The sequence below is a fragment of the Pituophis catenifer genome, unplaced genomic scaffold, assembly GCF_029215685.1.
Source record: "Pituophis catenifer annectens isolate HBS135680 unplaced genomic scaffold, rPitCat1.0.hap2 SCAF_3, whole genome shotgun sequence".
Taxonomy (NCBI): domain Eukaryota; kingdom Metazoa; phylum Chordata; class Lepidosauria; order Squamata; family Colubridae; genus Pituophis; species Pituophis catenifer.
This window is the reverse complement of record NW_027256883.1, coordinates 136,881,422-136,898,426: the sequence shown is the minus strand read 5'-3', so window position 1 is coordinate 136,898,426 and position 17,005 is coordinate 136,881,422. Positions and strand designations below refer to the sequence as shown.

At 37.9% G+C, this 17,005-nt stretch overlaps 1 protein-coding gene across 1 annotated transcript in view; it reads right to left on the bottom strand.

Annotated features, from left to right (window-relative positions):
* COL24A1 (collagen type XXIV alpha 1 chain) overlaps positions 1–17,005 on the bottom strand; it is a 151,672-nt gene that overhangs the window by 34,393 nt on the left and 100,274 nt on the right. Inside the window, exons 32-38 of the mRNA XM_070939413.1 lie at positions 15,590–15,643; positions 12,920–12,973; positions 12,622–12,675; positions 9,582–9,635; positions 8,713–8,766; positions 4,510–4,617; positions 125–178 (exon numbers count right to left, since the gene is read on the bottom strand). Coding sequence (XP_070795514.1) covers positions 125–178; positions 4,510–4,617; positions 8,713–8,766; positions 9,582–9,635; positions 12,622–12,675; positions 12,920–12,973; positions 15,590–15,643 — 432 coding nt within the window. The remainder of the gene's footprint in view (positions 1–124; positions 179–4,509; positions 4,618–8,712; positions 8,767–9,581; positions 9,636–12,621; positions 12,676–12,919; positions 12,974–15,589; positions 15,644–17,005) is intronic.

Sequence of the window (17,005 nt, the reverse complement as noted above, 5' to 3'; positions counted from 1 at the left end):
GAAGTCGAGTGTCTTCACCATTAGGCCACCACGCCACTCTATTCTTAAAATGAACAATATTTATTCATATTGGAAAACAATTAGTTTTTGTCCAAATTCAAGATAAAAGAGGAAGAGCACTTACCTTCTTTCCTGGACGACCCCTTTGACCTGGACTTCCTTGAGTTCCCTCAGGACCCTACAGTAGTTAACATAAGGGAAAATAAATTTGAGGCCACATTTGTAGATTTACTCTATCAAGAGTTAAAAGGTGAAGAGTTAGCAAAAACAGTCACTTGGTCTTGCCAGGTTTTCCATGAATAACTTTATCCAGCATTTTTGTGAAGATATTAAACAGGAGTAGGAGAATTGAGCCTTGAAATACCCTCCCTCCCCCAATAAGAGAGGCTTCTTTCCCCACTCACACAAACTGGAAGTAGTCTCAGAAAAAAAGACAACAACCACTGCAGAACAGTACTACCCATTCCAAGTCCCCAAAGCCAGTCCAGAAGGTTATCATGGCCAATGGTATCAAAAGCTACTGAGAGATCTTAGAAAGGCAAAGATGGATGCATCATCCTTCTCTTAAGCCTCTCAGAGTCATCAACAAGTGCAACAATGCAGCATCAGTATATTAACTCAGCTAGAATCCTGACTGGAAAGGGTCCAGACAATACACTTCCTTTCGGGCTGCCAGAAGCTGTCCACTTACCATCTTCTTCATGTCCCTGGGATGTGAAGGATTAAGTGAGAGAAAATATTAATCCGAAAACATGGAGTTATTACTTATTCAGGTGAGTGGTTTGCAAGATTTGGGAGATAACACTTATCTGAATGGGTAACTCTTGTAATAGATCAGGTTTATACCTTGGGAGGCTTTCCAGACACTGGTGTGAGAGAAGCTTATCTTTTACTGCTAAACTAAATGTGTCCACTGCTAGAACAAAGAGATCTAGTGTTGGTGATTGAGGCCCTTTTGATGGAGTGCCCTTGAAGATAGTTTGGAAAGTGGAATCAGTGGTGAGCGGTGCTTCAGAAAGGATAGCATCATCTCTGTACTGAAACAGTTTTCTAAGCTTAATCCAAGCTACCTATCATGGCTTATAAAGTCCTATGCAACTCTGTCCAAATTATTTGCAGTAGCACTAATTCCACTCAGTCCATCTTTTCCCCACCTTTTATGCAGTGCAGGCCTGTCAAACAGCCTGGATACATCATATGCAGGCCACACACCCCAGTTCCGCAAAGGCAAAAAATGTCGTGATACATCACAATCCGGCCTGTGACATGATAGAGTTTGACACCCATGATCTAGTCTATGGAACTATCAAGTTTAGAAACATTTCTTTTTATCCACTTTTTAGATGCCTTTTTTTAAAGCTAGAGTTTTAGTTATTTTTATTCTGACTGATTATTTGTATTTAGGTAGATCCAAAATTAGGAAGAACATTTTAAACACGTGCGCATATATATACATAGACACCAGACTGATTTACTTATCTTTCCCACTGAAACAATACAAAGTACTCTTTGAAGCAGCAGATGGCTATTGTTAAGTTAAGAGCCACGGTGGCGCAATGGTTAGAGTGCAGTATTGCAGACTATTTCTGCTGATCATTGGCTGCCAGCAGTTTGGCAGTTCAAATATCACTAGGCTCAAGGTTGACTCAGATTGTTGGGGCCAATATGCTGACTCTGTAAACTGCTTAGAGAGGGCTGTAAAAAGCACTGTGAAGCGGTATATAAGTCTAAGTGCTATTGCTATTGCTATTGTCTTTCTGCATTTCTAAGAATCCAATAAAATTGATCCTCCTCAATGCGAAACAGCTACTGCCTAAAACTGGATCCATACTTCCTGGATAAATATATTCATAATTGTCTGCCCTTTCCCAACCATATGGCAGGATCCACGCAGTAAAAAAACCCACTGAAAATCTCAAATTTCATCTTTGGGATTTTTCGATCATATGCCATTTGAACTGTATTCCATTTCTCACCCATACTACCAGATTTTTATGTATATAGACAGAAACCGATGACTATCATGTTAGAAAAAACAAATACTGCAGCAAATAATAATGTTTCCAGTAGAAATTTCATTTCAAACATTTCATAACAATTAATGACTGGATTAGAGTTGATAGTTGCTTCATAAGAAAACTCTGCTTCCTTGCTACAATAAATAAATAAACAAAGTATGCAGCTAGATAAGTTTTTTCCCCCTCTGCAATAGTTTATTCAAAGAAAGCACAGCAGAATGTTTCTGGTTTTTATTAGACTGTGTCATGTCCTGAGGTATCAGCCAAACTTATTGACAAATTAAATGAGGTACCACTTCAACAGCTACAAATCAGATAGATGGTTGTTAAAAATCAAATGGAAAATACAGGATTGTTCCCTGGATCACAACTTTATCTTGTTAAGTATGTGGGAGGAGAAAACTTTTGGGCCCTACAGCGGTCCCATTCAATTGCTTTGTTTCCAAATACAAACAGTGGGCATAAGTCATCTATAGCTAGTCATTGATTTATGACCCATATAGAACCTGGACTTTGTGTTGTATGTCATGTTGATTGTAAATCAAAACATCCATGTGACCAACCCAATTTTACAACATTTTGTGTAGCAGTCATTAAATGAATGTGGTGGTTGTTAGGTGAATGTTGCATTGTCTGCAATGGATAGCTTTTGTTGGAAACCGGAAATAAATACTGGTAAAGAACATATGCTACAAACAACAGTAAATGCAGGCCGGATACAGAGCACACAAAATGCAAAATGTAATACATGGGCGTGGGGGTGGGAGTGGGGAAGCAACCATCAGAACTTCCAATCCTAATTGCAAATGCTTTTGGGGGACTCTATCATAACTTTAAACATTTGCTAACCTGGTCATAAATTGAAGACTATCTGTACTGAAAACTCCAGCACAGGTTACCCACTATTTGAATCTACATCCAGATGGTTTCCTTACCCAACAACATTTTTTAAGCCACTGATTCAATTTCTAATTGTTTAACTAGTGTTTCATTTAATTTGACTCTAATTCTGTTTATTTGTTATATCCTGACTTTCCTCCAGATTAGGAAGAAACAGTAACTGGCCCAAAGACACTCATGACTTCCATGGTTAAGAATGGACTTAAACCTGTTTCCCAGGTATAATTTTTATAACACATTATTTTTTATAACATATTGCCATTTGGGAAATAATGGAATAGTATGGACCAGCCTTCGGAAACTGATACCAAAAGACGAATCAAGGAGACAATTTTTGTGGATAAAGACAAGTCCTTAAACCAACCACATTCTTCATTATGGAAAATTTTATTTTGAAAACTATCTTTGATAGTTGGGGGAGGGGGGGCTTGTACATAATTGTAAGAACAATCCATTATAATGTGTGTGTTTGTGCATATATCTTTTCTTATATCATTCCTGTTCACATTTAATTTTAAAAAAAGCATTTAAAAAAAAAAGAATTTGTGGCTCTGTTACTATGTTTTCCATTTTCCACACATCCTGTGTCTGGTTTTTTATTATTCCCTGAGAACCTTACAACTTAAGGGTGAGATATAAATGTTTTAAACCAATGAACCAATCAATAATATTTCACAAAAATTAGAAATGGACAATAGTTGACACAGTTTGTAGACAGAATCATTTGTAATCACTCTGACTTTTTCTTTATAATAGAAAACATAAGGTGTATTTATGCTTCATGTTATGTAACATACTACAATGATGACATAAGCACTAACACTTCTTACATTGTAGAGGCCAAAAATTGTCTGGAGATGTGATAAAACAATCATTTCAAGATTTTTTAAAAATCTTTTAAAGCCCTACTTAAAGTTTTGAAGCCTAATACTTGATATGTCTGCCTATATCACATTCCGTGCATATATTGAGTGTGATAGATTCATAGTATCTCAATCAGAAATGCAAAACCAAGAAAACTGGAACAACAAAATGCTCCTGTTTTATCTCAAATCATTATATGACCTATATAAGTGTCAAAAATAATCCGTTCCATGTTCTTACTACTATGCCAGAAAATAAAATTAATCATTGCTGTTTGAAGAGAGAACCCCATCCAAAGACAGAGTTCAACTGGAATCAGTAATTTGTTTCATAATATTAGTCATGCCTTTCAAAACTTTTAAGGACACTTTTCTCTGGGGTAAGGGTGGCTTTTACTTAAATGTAGTAAGTTTCAATATCTTTTTCCATTATCTTTTGTTATGAAAAATATTTTTTGTATTACTGTATTCAGATCATGACATTTATTTCTCCAATTTCATTCTTCCAGCTCATGCTGTAACTTTCATAGTGACCGTATTGTGTAATATATTCCTATACGTATTGTGGCATGAATTTGGTAGTGCAATTGACTTCACAGCTTATGAACAGTGTAAATTTATTTTATGAACTTTGGGACACAGTTGGGTAAAATATTAAGGCTAAGATTCTTCAGAACAATTGGGTTTATATTTTTGTTAAATCTATAAACATTTTTGAGTTTACTTACTGGAATGCCTCTGATTCCAGGTTCACCAGGAGGGCCAGTAAAACCTGGAATTCCAATTTTTCCTTTTTCACCATCTTCCCCAGGAAGGCCAGGGTCTCCTAAACTGCCCTAAAGCACAGATATAAATAAAAAGCATCAAGTAGGATGGCATTAAATTATTGAACATTACAATTATGCAACAAAGGCTTGGTAAAATGTTTTCTTCAAGTAAGTCTAGAATAGGGATAAGGACTAACATATGTATAACAAATATGACATCAAGAACATCATTTCCATGTAATATATCTGCAAAATGTTCTTCAGTTTTGCTATACCTTTGATTGCAAAAGCCTTTTGCCCCCACATGTTTCAAAACTGTCAATAAATAGCTCATCTGCACATAGATAGCTCAGGTAACTTAAAATGTTATGGAAGAAATAGTTGCAATGCAGGCAATTAGAAGATAAATTAAAATAAAAGATGAAGAGAATGCTGTTCTGCCTTTCCTTTCCTTACCTTTCAAAAAACAAGATAGAAGAGGAGTGCACAACTTATGCTGGCTAGAATAGCATATTGGACCTTGCAAGTTCTGCTGAGGGACACTTTAAAAAGCTTTTAATTTAATGTTTAATTTGTTTATAAGGCCATGATTTTTAAAATATTATTCTGTGGGATTTTGGTAATAGTAAAATCACCTCCAATTAATAAAATAAAAGAGAGAAAAAAGACTGCTTTTAGAGTCAAATCCAGTTTAGAATGATTGGATTGGATTGGATTGGATTGGATTGGATAGGATAGGATAGGATAGGATAGGATAGGATAGGATAGGATAGGATAGGACAGAATTCTTTATTAGCCAAGTGTGATTGGACATACAAGGAATTTGTCTCCAGTGCATTAGGGTTCAGTGTACATATAAACAACAAAGCGATATAGGTGGAAGAGCAAAGAAAAAGGTTATTACAACAGGTGAGTTTCAGGGACTTTTTCATACTTTTTGGGATCTGGCAAGTTGTTGGAAGCAAATAAGTATCTTAAATTCTGGAAATACCATCTAGTCTGGATTTTAAAAGAAGTTCTGGAAGTCTATTAGCTGTCAAAATAAAGACAGGGCACTACTGTGGAATGTGGAAAATATTTAGGTGAAACCATTACCCTTTAACCCAGTGTTACAAACTCCAGGGCCTACAAACTCCAGGGCAGAGGTGTCATCTTGAATTAAGACAAGAAGATTCAGTAGAACATGAACAGCCCATTCATGCATAAAGCCTGAAAAATTTGCACTTCACAAAAACTGCTAAAAATCAGGATGGGCGACTTTCAAAAGACATCAAGAATTATAGTTCACTGTTCCTAAACAACGAAGTTCATCTTAAAGCTGGGTTCATTATTTAAGCTTGCCTTAATAATAATAATTAAAAAAAAAACCCTATACTTCTACCTATGGGCAACTTGCAAAGTTTTACTATAGTGGAGTTTTTTACCTACTCATGTGAGAAAGGAAACCAAATAAAAGTAAGTTTATGAAAAAACTATATTCTGCCTCACTTGGAAACATAGGAAGATACTGTCCGCAAATCAAATTATTGTTTCAGTATTGTGAGATAGGAGGAGAATGATGCTGTGTACCAGCACACAAATTGTTTATATTCTGGTTTACTAATCACAAGACATAGATTCATATTGCTTATGAATATAAAGTTTAGACTGAAGGAATAAAAGCCTGAACTGACAGTTGTCTTGCAATTAAATAAAAGTGAAATAGTCCTTAGAATAGTCTTTGAACAATAAAAAGATATTATCAGTGGACATGATTGGGCATTCACTGTTTCTCCTGATAGAACCCAGACTTTGCGTTTAGAAGAAATATTATTCTCTTTAGTTACTCAGAGCTTGAAAAATTCCACCTGAAAAACTCCGCCTGAAAAATAGCCTGAGATGCTATTACTTGTTAACAATGCTGAAACAATGATTTGTAGACAGTATCTTCCTATGTTTCCAAGTGAGGTAGAATTTACTTTATGTAAGTTTTTCATAAACTTACTTTTATTTGGTTTCCTTTCTCACATGAAAGGAAGCTGTTAGCTATTTTATGATAGGCTCCAGTACTATCTGAGTCAGTCTGGGCTCAGAAACTGAATATGGTTGGGTCTAGTTATTGACTGAATGGGAAATCACTAGGAAATATCAGGGCCATAAAATAGATTAGGAAATTCAAAAACATCTTGGAGGAACATAGTAACAAATCATTCTCTACGGCTGAATAGGAAATTGTTTAGTTTTGTCCAACCAGGAGCTGAGCTCAATTTGAGAGTCTTTCTATGAGAACTATACTATCAATAAATCCACAGACTATTTAAAATGTGAGGCCCCTCCTCAAGAAGGGTGAGGCCCCTCCTCAAGAAGCCTTCTCTGGACCCGGCCGTTTTGGCAAACTATCGTCCGGTCTCCAACCTTCGCTTTGTTGCGAAGGTTGTGGAGAGTGTGGTTGCGCGACAGCTCCCACAGTTCCTGGATGAAACCGTCTATCTAGATCCGTGCCAGTCCGGCTTCAGGCCTGGGTACAGCACGGAGACGGCATTGGTCGCATTGGTGGATGATCTCTGGAGGGCTCGGGACAGGGGTTGTTCCTCTGTTCTGGTCCTGTTAGACCTCTCAGCGGCTTTTGATACCATCTACCATGGTATCATGCTGCGCCGGCTGGAGGGACTGGGGGTGGGAGGCACCGTGTTGCGGTGGTTCTCCTCCTATCTCTCTGACCGGTCGCAGTCTGTGTTGGCAGGGGGGCAGAGGTCGACCTCGAGGCGCCTTGCTTGCGGGGTGCCGCAAGGGTCGGTCCTCTCGCTGCTCCTGTTCAACATTTATGTGAAGCCGCTGGGTGAGATCATCCGTGGTTTTGGGGTGCGATGCCATCTGTACGCTGATGACACTCAGCTGTACATTTCCACCCCAGACCACCCCAATGATGCCCTCGAAGTGATGTCCCAGTGTCTGGAGGCCGTGCGGGTCTGGATGGGGAGGAACAGGCTTCGGCTCAACCCTTCCAAGACCGAGTGGCTGTGGATGCCGGCGTCCCGGTATAGCCAGCTGGTGCCATCGCTGGCTATTGGGGGCGAGTCACTGACCCCCCCAGAGGGGGCTCGCAACTTGGGCGTCCTCCTGGACACACGGCTGTCTTTAGAAGAGCATATGACGGCTGTGGCCAGGGGGGCTTTTTATCAGGTTCGCCTGATACGCCAGTTGCGCCCCTTTCTGGATCGGGACTCCTTGTGCACAGTCACTCATGCCTTGGTTACGTCACGCCTGGACTACTGTAACGCTCTCTACATGGGGCTCCCCCTGAGGAGCACCCGGAGGCTCCAGCTGGTGCAGAATGCGGCCGCGCGGGTGATTATGGGAGCGACGTGGCGCTCCCACGTAACACCTCTCCTGCGCGAGCTGCATTGGCTCCCGGTGGTCTTCCGGGTGCGCTTTAAGGTGTTGGTTCTCATCTTTAAAGCGCTCCATGGCTTAGGGCCAGGGTATTTGCGAGACCGCCTGCTGCTACCGATAACCTCCCACCGGCCAATACGCTCTCACAGAGAGGGCCTCCTTGGGGTGCCGTCGGTCAGGCAATGTCGGCTGGCGGCCCCCAGGGGGCGAGCCTTCTCTGTGGGGGCACCCGCCCTGTGGAATGAGCTGCCTCCTGGAATACGATTGATCCCGGACCTCCGGACCTTCCGTAAAGCCCTGAAGACGTTTTTATTTCATCAAGCCGGCCTAGCCTAAATGGTTTTTAATTGGGATTTTAAATTTTATGGATTTGGGGTTTTAAATTGGGTAGCCAATGATTTAATTCTTTTAATTATCTTAACTTTTGCATTTGTATGTTTTTTAATTTTGGCTGTTCACCGCCCTGAGTCCCTTCTGGGAGAAGGGCGATATACAAATTAAATAAATAAATAAATAAATAAATAAAATATATTCCATAATATGAGGGAGAATAGCATGAGCATTTTAAAGCAAAATTAGTACTAAGAGATCAATTGAGTGTCTTTTGCTTCTCTGTTTTCTTTTAGCAAATGCAACTTCTCTTATGCAATCATCCAACTTGAGAACATGCAATGCCAACGTAGCAGAAATGTTATGCACTGACTTTAAAAGATAATTTAAATTTAGGAATCACAGAATAAAATGCTTTATTTTTTTCTCATGTTAAGTGTAAATTCTGATTTTAAAAAGTACCTTTAATCCATCTTTTCCTTGAATACCATCTTCTCCTGGTGGTCCTCGAATACCCTAGGTTTCAGAAGAAATATATCAAAATGCTATTACTACCAAAAAATCTTGTGTATTCAAAACCCAAGCAAGAGTACATTATCTCAACAAAACAGCAAATAGATCAGACTAAAAGAGTCAAGGATGCAGCAGTTTTTTATTAATATATTTATTAATTTTTTCCAACATTTAAAACACAAAACACAAATTTACACTCATTACAGCATATCCATATCAGTAGGATACAGCAGTTTTACTAGTGGTACTTAAAAACAGATAAAGGACCAATGCACAAGGAATTGCTGAATAGGACTAGATATTCTTATTGTCACAGATTTGTCTTTTTCTTTAACCTTGGTCCCTCTGGCCCTTCCAAATATACTGGATGCTGAAATCCATACATTTGCAATGATTCATGATTAACTTTATTCTCAATCTAAATGTGGTTCTGTTTTAATACTGGAGTATACAGCAGCTGTCACAAACAAGAAGTTGTCTGAAAGTGATATAAAACAAACTGCACTGAACAAACAACCAGAATGAACACTGCATGGCAGGGAGATGTAGATTTAAGCTTCCTGATATTGGAGTGAATGTGTGTACAGGGAGGTACAGGAAGATAAACTGGAAGATCAACTTTTAAAAGAAGGGCTTAACAGACACTAAATAAATGGTACATTTCTGTAGCACTACCTCATACTTTTAAATGTATTTGACAGTATCTTCACTGGCAAGCAGAATATTCCTTTCACCTTTCTAAAACAGTTTAGCATTATGAAGTCGATTAGTTTTCATGACAATAAAGTAGTGTACTTTATTTCAGCAAGAGTACTTACTCTTACACCTTGTTCACCTGGTGCTCCAATATTGCCAGCTGGTCCAGAATCTCCCTGTTACATGCAACAGAAATATATCACATCAAGTGAATATTATTCTGATCAACAGAGCAAAACACTAATAATGTATTAGTGTATACATAATATTGTAATGCTACAATAGATATCTAAAGTTTGCTCTTTATAAAACAAATTCATTACTCAAGCATAAATTAGTCTTTATATTATTTTTCACCACAAATAGAAAGGCAGTTTTTCTGCAAATACAAATGCCAATTATAATGGAAAGATAAAAATGTCTCATTCTTAACTAAGCCAGACACAGGATAATTAACATAGAAGGATTGAAATGAATAGTGGCTTTCCTTGATGACTGAATTCGGTTTACAAAGATGAAGCAACGAGAGAAACAAGAACATTTGCTAGTTCTTGAAGACCAACACTTGGATCCTTCCTTCCTTCCTTCCTTCCTTCCTTCCTTCCTTCCTTCCTTCCTTCCTTCCTTCCTTCCTTCCTTCTTTCCTCCATCCATCCATCCATCCATCCATCCATCCATCCATCCATCCATCCATTCTTGTGAAGCTTGGAGTGCTTATCCTAATTCCAGAAAGTCTGACTCTAGTCATGTTCCGTTTGTTGACTGGAAAGAGAAGCTGGGAGGGCTTGAGTAGTGGACAGCTATGAGTGTATTTTAGAAAAGACTTGGACTTTTCTTCTCTGAATCCATATTTTCTGGTGTCACCAGGCTTCCTGTATATCTGTATCTATTTAAATGTGACTTCTATCATGGGTCTTTGGTGCTCTCTGAACTTGGTTATTTTCTTGCAGGCATTTCATTATTCAATTATATTAAATCATCAATGCATGAATGACTACTACCTTATTTTAGATTCCATTTCCCCATCCCCGTTATAAACCTTTTGAGTTATTTATTCAATGGATAGGAATTTGGAAATGTTGTAATCGGCTTTCATATGTCGTGATCTGCATTAGAAACAGCTAAATTTAACCATGGAATAATTTTTTTTAAAGGCTTAACTTCTCCTGAATTATTTTCTTTGTTTTATATGAGCAACAGGTCACTTTTAGGATAGATCTCCTATATGCATATAGATAAAATTTTGTTTGAGGTTTACAAATTATGACTGTTTCTTAATGCGTGCTTTATTATAATTAACATTTAATTCAATTCAAAGTATATTCTGATGCTGGCAACTATAGTATAAATATTTCTGTTATTACTTATTACTTATTATGCATAGACATTTCATCTCCCTATCCAATGCCCACTTCTTTCTTTGTTGGAAAACTACAAGCTAAGCTGGGAGGAGGGGTTAAGTGGGGGTCTACCTTGGAGTTGTTGCACAAGCTTGAAACCCTGCTCCCCTTCCCCAAGATACATGAAGCTTTATCTGGTTGTTCCCAGGGACGGCAAATAATCTATGAGATTCTTGTAACATAGGTAGTAGACAATAAAGTTACTGGCAATAGCTATTCATGAGTGGCTCTTATTGCTTGTATCCGACAATATCAATTCTATTAATACAGGATATTAGCCTTTTTGTTTTGTTTTCAGACAAACTTCTAACTAGTACATATCAGAGGTGGCTTTCAGCAGGTTCTGACCAGTTCTGGGAAACCAGTAGCAGAAATTTTGAGTGGTTCAGAGAACCAGTAGTAAAACCTCTGACTGGTCCCGCCCCCATCTATTCTCTGCCTCCCAAGTCCCAGCTGATTGAGAGGAAATGGGGATTTTGCAGTAACCTTCCCCTGCCACTCCCACCAAGCCATGTAACACCAACCAAGCCACACCCACAGAACCAGTAGTAAAAAATTTTGAAACCCACCACTGGTACATATCAGGGGTGAAATGCTCCCGGTTCGGACCAGCTCGGGCGAGTAGGTAGTGATGGCGGCGGGCAGTTCGGAGAACCAGTAGCAAAAATCCCTTCCCCCCACAGCCTCCAGCTTGCTTGCTTTAGCTGCTGGTCGCAACACCTGCCTTACTTCGCTTTCTGTAATCCACTGCATCAGCAAGCAACTGAATCTCCCTGCCTGCAATGAAGCTCATCGGTGAGCAGCTCTATCTGCCTGCCTGCCTGCCTGCCTGCAAGTTTTTTTCCCCTTTGGGAGCTTTAAAAAAAATAGTAAATTGGGGGGTTTTTTTAGTTCTTTTTTTAGACCTAGCCATTTAAAGTTTAGGAAGTTTTAAATTTAGCTGCTTTTATATAAAAATAAAAATAAAATAAAATAATATTTGTGCAGCTTTCTGAGATTTTGTGTTTCTGTGGTGTTTCACTCTAATTACACAAACACACAAAATCTCACAAAGCTGTATGTAGAATGTTGTGTGTGTAAAGTGTGAAAGTTGGTTTTTTGGACTTTTTGTGGCTGTGTGAGGTTCCTGCTTGTTTCAGGGGCCATTTTGGGTCTAGCACAGCTGCTTTTACATTGTGGGTGAGCCAGTTGTGTTGTGTTGTGTTGTGTGTGTGTAAAGTGTGAAAGTTGGTTTTTTGGGCTTTTTGTGGCTGTGTGAGGTTCCTGCTTGTTGCAGGGGCCATTTTGGGTCTAGCACAGCTGCTTTTACGTTGTGGCTGAGCCAGTTGTGTTGTGTTGTGTTGTTTTGTAGGTTAAAAAAGGGCAACAAAGTGATGTTGACTTGGCCACGCCCACCTGACCACCAAGCCACACCCACCCAGTCACCTGACCACCAAGCCCCACCCACTAATTAAGCCACGCCCACAGAACCGGTAGTGAAAATTTTTAGATTTCACCCCTGGTACATATGCTTACCTAATTTATAAAATTAGTCATGATTTATACATGAACGGATGCAGAAATGACAACATCACCTAATGTTGGACCAATTTAACTGAAACATCATAGCTAGTTTCAGACAGAATGCTTCTAGTGGAAATAATAAATATTTCATGTCTAGAGACTGCATCTGAAAAGTATCATCAGGAAATATTCCAGAGATATGTGTAGAGAAATAACATCCATTCAAACTGCACCTCAACAAAATTACTCCAACAATCACCTTTGTTCCTGGTTCTCCTTGTGGTCCTGGCTCTCCCTCTGGGCCTGGTGGTCCCTGTATTGAAAACATAAATGAAGTTATCTGTTGTACAGCACTAAATGCTTTCCAACATAATGAAACTTACTAGGAAGTTCACAGGAGTTTTTTTTAAAAAAGAATGTTATTGGTGTGATTAATGAGATACTTGTAATATAATATCTTATACCACTATAGTGCAGTATCTGATTTTTAAAGGCCTCTATACTTCAGGATCTTCAGTTTTGCCTGCCTACATCATTTAGTGTGGTAAAGGACTCACCTCAAAGCCAGCTTCACCTACAGGTCCAGCATCACCTTGTTCTCCCCTCGGTCCCTAGTATCAAAAAAAAAAAAATATTAAGTGAGCCTTACATTCTTATTATGAAAAAAGAAATCACTTTTATACCGATAGCTATAACATCAGCTGGCCAGTTTTTTGAAGACATTTTTCTCACAGCTGGATATTTCCTTTTTCCAGGTTCCATTAGCTTCTGAGAGTAGAATAATTTAATCTGGTTCCCACTCTTAAAGAGGATTTGCTGCAACCGTCCAATCATCATCAGGCAATGTGATATTTATCAAGGCTTCTTACTAGGTTACATTTGAACACCTACCTTCCATATTCAGTAATATACTCACAGCACAAGTTTAGAGACATGACACAGCAGTATTACAGAGAAGAATGTAGTTGTATACATGTAGAAGCTCTACTCTCACATAACTCAATCTGTCTGTATATCTCTATGATCTAGGGTTTAACTTTTAGGTTTTCCTCCTGTCTTTTAAAGACAAGCTTGGCCATTCTTTGCAGATTGTGTGGTATCCATTCAGTGATGATTTCATAATTCTATATGATCTGCAAATTGTCTTGCCAACTTCCTTCATTCTTTACACCATTCATGGAAAGGATATAACTTTGGGGATTTATGGACTTCTGGACTACAGTACAAGAAATAATTAAGGATAAGAACTGCCTCATGGTAAGGCTCTGAAATAAGTTTTCAAAAGCCCACGGAAGGAGTAGACGTTGTAAAAAAATCTGTCATATTTGATAGAGTAGCCTCAGCATGAAAGTTGATGTGGATTAAACTTGGGGTTTCTGGCAGTGGAGTCCACAACACTCCAATTTCCAGCTTTGGAGTCCACAACACTGTTTCTGATACCACTTATATCAGCAAAACCAGGAACTCTGCTAGATAAACTATGGCAATACCTACCCGACTTTCTCTGGGATCAAACTCTAAGCAGACTCATGCTTGGCCTGTTCTTGGATTGGGGATTATATGGGTATACTAGGACATAGTCTGGATTAAAAACAAATCCCAAAGGAAGCAAAAGCATGCCACTTCCATAGTATCCCAAAAACTGGTGACTGCAGACATGGACATATCTCTGTAGTCACCAAGAGCTGACCTTGATTTAAAGGAGATTACCTTTAGTTTAATACGTTGATTTTATTTCAAATTTCATACTTTTTTTGCTTCATGCTCTGTAATTTCAACCAGTTTTTGTTAAATACATACGAAAGAATCTTGGTTTTGTTTTAACGGATTAATTAAATTCTGACAGCAGATTTTATGATTTTGAATGGAGAAAAGAAAAACATGCACAGTAGGATAAATGAATGTGGCACAGAATTCTGAATTTAGGTAATGGTTTATATTTGTAAGTTTTAAAAATAAGATTTTTATTTAAGATGTTTATTATTCTCACACAAGCAAAACAATCATTTGAATTATCAGACACAATATACAGATGCCCAATTATTCTTAGTACAGTACTAACATATAATGAAATATGCTAGCATTTAAAAAAAATTAGGACTTTTTTTCATGTTATCAGCCAAAAAAAGTCATGTGTAATAATTACCCACAGGCATTCTTATGAGGCTAATGAGCCAAAGACCGATCCTTGACTATTCCCAATGGTACAAATTAATAATACACCAGAATTTTGAAACAGAAATCAATGGAGACAAACTGCACATTTTTGCTAGTCTCCTAATTTCTCTTAGATTAGTTTGAACAATTTTCAGACAATACTTGCCACCTGCCATCAACAATTTATAGCCTTCTTTTTTAGCCTAGGAAATTTAGATACTTCAAAAACTGCTTATTTTGTCATAAAGGCTGCAAATTTTCACTCAGGGATTTTCAAACTTGGCAACATTAAGATGTATGGACTACATAACTCCCAGAATTCCCCATGCTGGCTGGGGGATTTTGGGAGTTAAAGTCCATACACTTTAAAATTGTCTTGTTTGGAAAAAATACTGATTTAAAAAATCAACTGAAATTCATGGACAAATGTATTTATATTAACTGGCAGGTAGATTGTGTACTCAGAAAAACAATGTATTTATATTCAACCTTTAAGATCTAATAAGGAAGTTACACAAACAATCTGAGACTAAATTAAATATATAATCACACCAGCTAACTATAGAAACCTGAGACACTCTAGATTAAACCCTTAACTGATCTTGGATGGTGCATGTTTCTGAACTGGTAAAATTGCAGCACAGAAGATATGTGTTTTATTATTTATACTTTATATAAATCTACTACAGTTGAGTAATCTTTTGGAAATAAAAAATGTCTCATATAGGTTCTCTATAAGCAATATCTGAAATGATGAGATAAAAGCTGAACAGAAAAAGCCAGAAAAGGGGTTTTTTAAAAAGTGAATACAAGGCATCCCCTCTCAAGATAACCATGATTTTCAGGCTTTCATGGACAAGTTTAAGAGGACAATCTTCCATCTTAAAGAAATGAAGAAAAAATTAATTTATTCTGTAGAACAGTAAGACTTACTAAGAGTCACATAGTTTCATCTAAAAATAAAGCTGCTTCTTTAATATACCTTTAATTACCGCATAACAAGATACACGTTTTCCAAGAAATTATATTTCATATTTCAAATTAAATTAAATTAAATCAAATCAACTTACTGGTTCACCCGAAGGACCTCTATCTCCTGTACTTCCAGGAAGGCCAGGCAAACCCTGAAAATACAAAACCAAAACCAAAAAACTTAAATTTTACATCAAAACTGCATAAATTGACCACAATTCATTTCATAAAACATCTTCAATGACACTTAAGGTTTTTCTAATCCAATAATTTTGTTTCTACCATATAAGGACTTGTGGCTGATCACTGACTGGCTGATTTATGAATTAGTAAATTCTTTGTTTTGGTGAGCAGTATCCTAAATTGTCTTTGAAAAGTTAAGATATACAAACTAAAGATAAAATCTTCTATTTATCTGTGAAATAAACTACAGTGGATTCAATGCCACTTACTTTGTTGTAGTTATATGAAGACATACTATAAATATATATGAAAAATGACAAATAACTGCTACAGTCTGGATGCCCTTCCTGTAGGATCATTTAGGGACGGGAAACAAAAAAATGGTCAATCTTTTTGAAGCTGCCTTTTCATGTAAAAAAATCAGAAAATATACCACTGACAACAAAAAAGGAACTTACCTTCTGTTTAAAGTTTAGCAACATTAAGATGTGCTTTGAAAAAATATTCTATGTATCCCATTTCTTGTATATGGCAGACATCCAAAGTATTATTTTAGTGTCCTTCAAAACTGACTCATGTAAGATGTCCTATTGTTTAAGAGGTACAATATTATCCTCCAGAAGCATGGCTAGCTACATTGTAGAGGAAATGAGTGTGTTTTTAATTATGGTAGGAAACTATCTAATTACATATAAAGCATTCCCAGTAGCAGTGTTCTAACTCTGCAATGCTTTACCCAGGGAGATCTGCTGATATCTGCTTAACGCCATTTTGACACTAGACAAAGATCTTTTCATTCATTCAGGTATTTCAAATAAATCAGAACACATTTATTTTTTCAATGCTGTCAATTTATTCTGGCGAGCACTTGATATTTTTATGACAGACTTGCTTTTTCTGTTTTACTTCAGTATGTTTTTAACATTTTTGTCTAATTTTTGAAAATTTAGGTTTTCTTGGCAAGGTTTTCAGAACTCATTTAATGCTTTCTTCCTGTTGTGGCCCCGCCCTCTGAGCCTGTCCCATCAGAGGAAGAAAGCTCCGAGCATGAGGAAGAGGAGTCAGCCAGGCCTCCCTCTCCAGGCCCCTCCCCTCTGGCATTGTCTCAAGTGCCGGCCGAGGGAGAGGAGACAGCTGATTCGAGTCAAAGTGATAATGACACATCATTCCTGGACGCACGCCTCCGAAGGCGTGATAAACGTTTGCAGCAGCTTGGGAGGCGTGCTAGGGATTAGAACTGAGTCACTGGACCACACCCCAGAGACCACACCCCAGAGACTATATAATAGAGAGTGGTGGTCAAGGATCTTTTGTGACGAACAAAGCAAAAC